General features: G+C 40.1%; 1 protein-coding gene across 2 annotated transcripts in view; it reads left to right on the plus strand.

Annotated features, from left to right (window-relative positions):
• KIF19 (kinesin family member 19) overlaps positions 1–6,532 on the plus strand; it is a 275,355-nt gene extending 268,823 nt beyond the window's left edge. The window contains exons 19-20 of one of the 2 annotated variants that reach the window (XM_085617363.1): positions 210–369; positions 3,385–6,532. In XM_085617363.1, the coding sequence (XP_085473489.1) occupies positions 210–369; positions 3,385–3,551 (327 nt within the window). In that variant the 3' untranslated portion in view covers positions 3,552–6,532. The remainder of the gene's footprint in view (positions 1–209; positions 370–3,384) is intronic. The other variant, XM_085617364.1, reaches the window with a different exon arrangement.
• Positions 6,533–8,581: the final 2,049 nt, after the last annotated feature.

Genomic DNA, 8,581 nt, shown 5'->3' on the forward strand with positions numbered 1-8,581 from the left:
TCAAGGAAATTTAAATCCATGTAAATTTGAGCCACTGTGTGTCATTCAAAATGGGCTCTGGGTAAATGTTGAACTATTTCCTGCTACTCCTGCTCATTGGAATCGAGATCCTTACTCAGCCAAAGTAATATACACAAAGATTGAAAATGGTAAAAAAAAAAAAAAAAAATGCATTTTCTTATCCCTCTTGTTTATGTGTCTTTTCTCAGCTTCCTCGCCCGAAAAACAATGTCACAAGACCGCTCCACCTGGAAAGCACATCTGACCACAGGATCATGACCAATGGGATCCAACCCTCCAACAGTCGACCCCATGGGAAAGTGATGCTTCCAATCGCAAAAGTCAGGCTTCCTCACAACCAGTATGCAGGTAGGGGGTTGAAGACCTTTCTCGCCTGAGTACAGAGTATTAAGAAAAACAAAAATGGGAACATGCCTGTTATATCTAATTTAATTGGTACAACCCATAACCCACAACCCCGCAATTCTGTCACAATTGGAATGTTCTGTACTGTATTGTTGTAAGGTTCTACTGCTGCCTTCAGCTGACTGGACATTGTGGTGGTGAATGGAGCCAATAAAGAACCATTTACCTTTCTTCCAGTGTACTTCTTTATATGCCCTAAATGCCTAGCTGCTGCAAGACCGACTAAGACCGACAGAGGCAGTCACAGCAATGCCAGGGCATTTTTTCAGTTCACAGAAATCAGAAGTGAATCCCAAGAGTATATCTCCCCTTTTTCATGGATCCATTTTCCCTGCAAAGTGAGCTGTTTGAAAAAGGATTCAGTCAGCTCAGAGACTGGTTTTCGAGATGCAGACAGTCAATGCCACATCTGTACTATATGGTGCTAACACTTCGCTCTAGTTTTATTGTTTGAAGAGGTGGCTTATCAGATTGTTGTAACAACATGTTTAGTCTGAAAAACATGCCCAATCATGCTACTCGTCCAACATTCCTCCAACCAATTCACCTCTACTTGCAGTTTATTAATTCAAATCATAGCCATAAATCACAGATGAGAACCATAAGTCATGAGCATGAAGCCATATCTCACTGATAAACAGCTGGCAAATGGGCCCATCAAGTCACTGCACCCCAATTCCAACATGTAGTGCTTCTTCTGTACAGACCTCGGACCTTAAAAATGACTCTATTTATGCCCCTCGGTTCTCAACTATATCATTCCTGCCATTATCTTTCTGTACTTTTACCAGAAATGCAGCAATTCTGGACCTGGAATAATCTAGATATTTAAGTATTTAGACCCACACACACTGTGTTCGCTCTAAATAAGGAGTACAATTATTTTTAGGGCTCTGCCACTGCATCTCAAAGATGACCAATAGCACACACTAGTCCCATGCTGGGAATTACACACATCTCTGCCAAAGCACCTCCTAATTCTGAGGACAAGCACCTCAAAAACCCTCGGCTATTCAGGAACATAACTCTGCAAGTGAGGTACAGGCCTGGTCTTCAGCATTCCTGCATTTCCAACCCTGTGGCAAGACGTCACGCAACTCTGCTAAAGCTTCTCAGCACAGGAACTACAAAGTCCGAGGCACAGCCCCGGTCAGGTCCCAGTTCAAGTACAGAAATGTGTGTTTAAGGACGTAGTCTGGTTGTACAGCTGTGGGATTGAATATGCTACTATTGTTGGTCTACTGGGCTTTGAATCACTTTCCGGTTGGTACTGATATCTCCAGTCCAACACAAACCACACAATGATTACAAACAAACATATACACGAAATAGTAACCACTTCCATACTACTGACGAACCTACTAGAAAGAAACAGGAAACAGACAGCGGTCTTTTACAGAATGCTTGAGACTAGGGCGCTTCAAAGCCTTACTGATAGCAATACAGCGCTACAGAAAACACTGTTAACTTAACATAGCAAATGTAGAAAAGGTTGGACAAGCTCTGCGGTGTTGGGGGAATTTTTACGGTTCACATTCTCCGTTTGAGCAGCAGCAGCAGAGCGCCACAGGAAAGCGCCTCTGTGGCAGACTGACATGTTGGTGTGGGAAGGAAATATCAGTCGTAACGAGGCAGAAGCCGCAGCAGCATCTGTCAGCGAGCACGCAGTGGCACAAAGAAAAGTCATAAGCAACAGGCTGCCAGTGAACAGTCTTCGGCACCCCACAGCAGCATTGGCATAATGAAATATATCCTAATGCTCAGATGTCCCACCCACAAGTGTGCTTGACATGGAATCCATGCAGTGAAGAGGGATGAGGGGCCATCACATGCTCTAACAAAAAGAAGCCTTTGAATGCAGTGGATGGCCAACAAAAAGTTTCTCCGAGTGAACATGCCTTGGCGTCAACCAAGCACCCAGGGGAGGGAGTTTGGAAAACAGTCCACTATTAGGGGGCCATCATTTCTGATTGGCACAGCAGAGAGCGAGTGGCGGTCGATGAGCTTGGTTAAAGACCATATTGTAGATACATAAAGTCTTGCAGAGCAGCACATGTGAGCTGACTCTAGGCTCGACCTAAAAAGGAGTCAGTTTTGTCGTGTTTGCATCTGGGTCAAAATTGCACTGAGTCTTAGTCCCAGGAAACAGGTCTGGTCTAGTAACTAAATGGGGACGAACATTACATCTTTGGAGATCAATCAGAGATCATTGTCATGCATAAGCGATAATAAATACATACATAGTCTGTTGCCAGAGGATACAGTAGGCTGCATGACCACATACACAGTAAAATTGATATGAGAAGAACGCTATTTATTGCCTCATAGATTGCCTGCACAAAAGGCCGATTCAGGGTGATTGTTTTGCCTCAATTCACGAATTTGAACCCTTGCATTCTACTTTTAGTATCTGTTTTAAAAAAAAACATGAAAAACATCATGGATACACAGGTGCCGAGTGCAATATGGTATTTCTTACCATAGTTGAGGAAGCGGAGGGGTGGGGGGGTGTTGACCCACTCAAAGCTTCACCTTTCCTGAGTCATAGCTCCTGACCACACTCAAAAACGCTAAAAAAATAATATATCGCACTCTGTATGTCTGAATATATGTATGCACGCACACATGCACGCACTTTCCGAATTCTATATAAATATTGCTTCTTATCTAACTTTCCATGCTCTGAAAAGAGCATTGCTTTATAAAATATAAGTAAATATTTTAGATAAGAAATGTGATGTTTATTTAGGGGTATGTAAATAAATAGGATAGATGTTTATTTCCATACGACATTAGATAATAGGCATAAACATTGCTAACGTTAAATGGATTCACAAAATTGTAAATGGAATAAAAATGTATGCTTTTCGAGGCCCTAAGTTACTACCAGGACAATTATTCTATTGGCCACATGCATGGAGAGAATAGCCATGTTTATCCGTTGTTCCCTTTTCCCAGCAGGACCAGCCGCAGCAGTATCTGACTCATCCACCGTCAGCTTTCCCATCAACCATCCTGGAAACCTGAGGAAGGCGCCAAATGTCGGTCAGCGCCTTCGATTCAATCAGCCCCAAGGAAGCGGCCCCAGTCAATATGGAAAAGAAGGCAGGGTTCGAAAGCATTGATCTGGGGATCAACAGGAATCGTGCTCTATATTGCAACAATATCCTACTCACTGTGGGTTCCCTGTACTGGCAAGGTGTTAACCATGAAAGGATTACCAGATCTAGTGGGGGGGGGCCTGAAACCAAGGTGACCGCAAACAACATGCTCGAGCAAGGATCGTCAAATTGACTCACAGATAGGGTTCGGTCTTTAACCATCGTGAATTTGGGATCCGGTCACTCCCATTAACAAACCAAAGGACCTTTCGTTTCCTACAGGGAAACGTGCTGTTTAACACAACTCATTTTTTGTGGTTTGTTTGTGTTTTTAAAGGAAGGAAAAACTCTCAAAGATTTCTTGGGGAAAAGACCATTCTGCAAGGAGAAACATCCATTGTAGGTATCCATATATGCAACCTGCTTATAATTAAAGCAATTGATTAAAAATCACGCACACACCTATTGCCAGCTACACAGAAAAACGGAGAAATGCACCCATCAACGCTGAAATGAAATGATTCCCAACTGGGAAGGCAGGACTCCAACACATTATAGCCATAGTTGGACATTCGGCACCGCCCTACTGATTATGAGGGTGCTTTTTGACCAAAGGCACTTTGTTGAGTTGCACATGCTTGTGAGTCCAAGCAGCATGTGAGTGTAGTTTGCAAGAGCTGTCAATTTCTATGCAACCCAAAAGCATGTTGTAGATTTTCGCTTTTTGTAAGGCTGTGGAGGTTCTGTAAAAATGTGGTTTCTACATGTCAGTCTCATTAATGACTGTCTACATGCCTTAGTATTTGGTTTGTGAATCTGAGGACTGTATGTTCAATCAATTAAGCGCACACTGTTTCCAAACGTGCATTGCATTTGAAGAGTGGTTGAGGAGAAACTACCTTGAACAGGTTAACCACTTCCTAAAGATTCAGAAAAATGAGGCAAGAACCATGTATGAGGAGATAGGGTCTTAGCTGAGCTGGAGGGTGGGCTGATAGTTTTTGCATTTCGATGGGCAGATGTGCATTTTAATCAGTATTGAAAATCAGACGGCTCCCCAACAGGCCATTTCCATGCAAGGCAGTTGGGTGAAAAGTCACTTTCCACAGATTCAGTTCACAGTGTGTGCTGCACAATACTTGTAGTATTTGAACTTTTCATGCTGAACGCTCGTTGGCGCCACTAATAGATAATAGCACTTTATAAAAACAAGTAATAAAGCTGAAAGGGGGAAGCGATGGGGGATAATTGTAGGATGTTTTAACAGCATTAAAAACCTTGGTGCCTAAAAAGTAATGAATATTTACTCTGCTTTGGGAGCTGAGGTATCACATTTTTAATAATAGAGTAGAACGCTGGCTGATATTTCCACTGGAATAAGGCTGGAGCATTCATCTCATGGCCACACTTTTCCACACATTTTAAAATACCATCCTGTCAGGTTTGGTGGCGTTCTTTGACAGCAGGATAATGGCGCGTGGCCTCCTGCGTTTCTTTAAACCCTCTTCCCTAATCCCACATTGCTGAATTCTCATTGAATGACGAGGAGTTTCAATGATTTGCAAGCAATGTTTCCAGTGTTGATCCCAAATATCCCCTAAAGTTCATAAAAGCCACTCCAATCGTCTTAAAATATTTGTTCAAAATATCCAAAACTCCAACAGTTGGTTTAGAAATAAATGACATATGTATTCTATCAAGAATTACATATCGGTCAAAATAATGATAATCTTCCTAAAACAAATTCATGCAAATACCACAAATTCTCACTACAAAGGACTTAAAAATTCACCAATTTGTAACGTCAAAGATCTGGAATATTCTAATGAAATATGCATTGTTGGGGGAATTATTAAAGTACTGATTCTCCCAGGATTTTCTCTTTGAACTCAATTTCTATTGCCTTTTCTGTCAAGCGTACAATCAGACATCTCTTCTTGTTAAATCCCATGTGAATGTACATCATCCTCTGGAAATGAGCCTCCATCAATCCCAGTTATGCTCAAACTGGGTAGGGCATTTTTTACAGTATTTGTGGGCCTGAATGGAGCATTTCTGTGGCTGCAGAGTAATTTTCAGATAAACATACAAAGTTATGGTAAAAGGTGACCAGAGATATGCATACAAATATGTATACAGCATCAACAGTTTGACATGTTCACTTGAGATATTGAAGTACAGCTGGGTCCACTAGTTGTTAATAGTGGTAAGTAAAATGGAGATAAGACGTATTTCCCCAGCTACGTCTACTACACATGCAAAAACAACAGTTGATGGACAGAATGCAGAACAATGTCATACATTCACCCCAGTACAGAGATCTGGGACTAAATCCATCGTTTTTTGCTCACCATGCTACTGGATCCTGGAACAGTGCTCTTGAATTTCACTGAAAAACACCATTTATGGACTCAGATCATTATACATTCTGCTAAATGCAATTCTGATTTGATAACTGGTCTCTATCCTCATACTTAAAGCAGCAAGCTAAATGACTTAATGGGGCAGAATCACGTTGATACTATTAAAGGACAAGACTGTGATCTTTATCAGTACAATAATGACCAGCTGAGAATTTAGTCATCTCTCTCAGTTTTTACTCAACTGAGCCAAAAATCCATTCTTGTTCCCTTATAAAGAAGGCAGACTAGCAATCCATACTTTGTGTCTCCAAATTTATGCTGTTGTGTCTTCTTTCATAAAACGTATCTTGTTTATAAGGTCCTTAATTGGCAAAAAGTGTGTTCATACATTTCATATTTCTAATCCAAGCCAGTTGGAGCGCTCTTTCACAGACTGATGGTGCACTTGGCTTTAATGTACATTGACAACTTTATCTTTTTCTGGTGGAACAGACTTCCTGCACCTTTTAGGAAGGACTGACATTGTCCTAAGATACTGTTTTTCTATTTATTCTTAAATTTTGCTTTCGATTTGGAATTTGTACAGTTTCTATTGCTCTGTTATTTTTTTAAATGACTTGAATAAACCAAGTTTGATGAAAATGTGGTGACTGCTAGTTTTGTTTGTTTGCTTTTTCGCATCCTTGATGCCATGTGCCACAAATCTAAGCAGGTTAAATTGTGACATTTATAATGAGATGTTGGATAGAATGGTTGCATTTCAGAATATTATATGCAGAAGTATTGTCTGACATAAATATCATATTCTAAATATAGTTTACAAAAGTTTTGTCCCTTGCGTGAACATTTTTTATTACCAACTTTAGTGGGGTGATAGTTTCTAAACTATATTTTTGAGCCGATGTTTATATTAGATGATGATATTATGCTACCATACTTATACGATAATATTATATTGTATTATATTATATAAGTATACTTACTGAATATGACAAGGAAGGTTAAAACTGACAATGATTGTATGGTACCATATTTATAAAATATGACAACGAATGTTCAAAACAAAACTCAGAAATTGATTTAGTGCAGTTCTTCCATTCATCCACACTACACTTTTTGATGAGACTCTAGCAGCACTCCTGACTAAATACTTTGACAAATGTTTAAAAGAATAAATCAGGGTTCATTTGCATCAACACCTTGACTTTTTTTTTTTTTTACAGAGTTCTATATAGCGTGAACTTGACCTGAAGGTATCGGGTTTCCGAGCGTTTTACACGAGCACCAGTTGCGTTACATGAGGACACATTCCTTTTTTGTCAGCGTACTCTCTGTAATGCAGTTGTTTATTCCAAACAATCCTTTGAAGAGAAATTAGTCCCTGTGAGAAAATTCTAAATCCACGTAGCCAGTTTCTAGCTGCAACAGCATTGCATTATGATTATCTGGCAAAAGATGACGTGAGACACACAAAAAGTCGTACCCATTAGTCAGTAGTGGCTCCTGGAGGGAGTACTGCAGGGCGGTGGGCGCTGCGGGGGAGGGGCAGGCTGGGGGGTAGTAAACTCCGGCATACGGCCGACCGGAGTTAAGTACATAAATAAATAAATAAAACTAATTACATTGTGCGCGCTGCAACGCAAATGGCATTGCAGCACGCGCAATGTAATTTGTATGCTGATTTTCCACAGCATGGGTGGGTAGAAAATCATGCTTTTATTAAAGACACGGAGGCTAATATTATGCATATACTCTTTATGGCAAACTCACATCAGCAACTTCAACAAATGCAAGAACTTAGAATAAGAATGTTTTGAACATTCCAATCCACTATATAAACCCCCGTGAAGCAGCCATCTTCCTTCGTTTGTACTATAAATCAAAATAAAATAAATATTCCTTATAACTTGAATCAATACAAATGGATTTTAAACTTTCTTTCCACACTCCAGGTTCTTCTAATCTACTTCCTGTAGTCACTTCCTCCTAGAACATAAAAAAACAAATTATAGGGTATGTACCAAGCAGGGAGGGATAATGTTAGCCTCTGTGTCTTTAATAAAATCGTGATTTTCTACCCACCCCTGCTGTGGAAAATCTTAATTTTATGGCAAGGCACTGGGGTCAATATTATGCATATTTAAAGCCCTGCCATAAAATTCCTCACAGTGCATTCCACTGGTTTAAAATAAAATGTCCTAAATATCGAATCTGAAGACCAATCTGCCGCTGCTAAGATACTATTCAAACCACCACCAGTCACCAAAGCCTTAGTAGCCATTGCTCCCCTTGCTGAATGCACTCAAAATCTTGTTACATCTACCCCAGCTTTTTTCATAACCTCTTTCACCCACCTAGCCTACACAGGAGATTGATTTATAGGGATACTTGAATAAAATCAGCAACTGAGTTTCTCCTGCATGTTAAACCTTCTGTTCTTCCTTCATATTCACGCAAACCTCTAACCACACGTAACTTCCTGCTGTCATCTAAATTTGGATAAAATATCGTTTGAGACATAGGTTTAGTCCTCCTCCTGAAAATGAAATATACTCCTTCCAGTAAATAACTTTGTGATGTTACATCCAAATTCTTAACACCTGATACTCTCTGAAAAGAGATTAAAGTAGAAGCATTGTTAACTTTATTGACAAACTCCTCAAATCCTAAAACCCATTTCCCGTCAAATTA

Source organism: Triturus cristatus, chromosome 7 (genome assembly GCF_964204655.1).
Source record: "Triturus cristatus chromosome 7, aTriCri1.1, whole genome shotgun sequence".
Classification (NCBI taxonomy): Eukaryota; Metazoa; Chordata; class Amphibia; order Caudata; family Salamandridae; genus Triturus; species Triturus cristatus.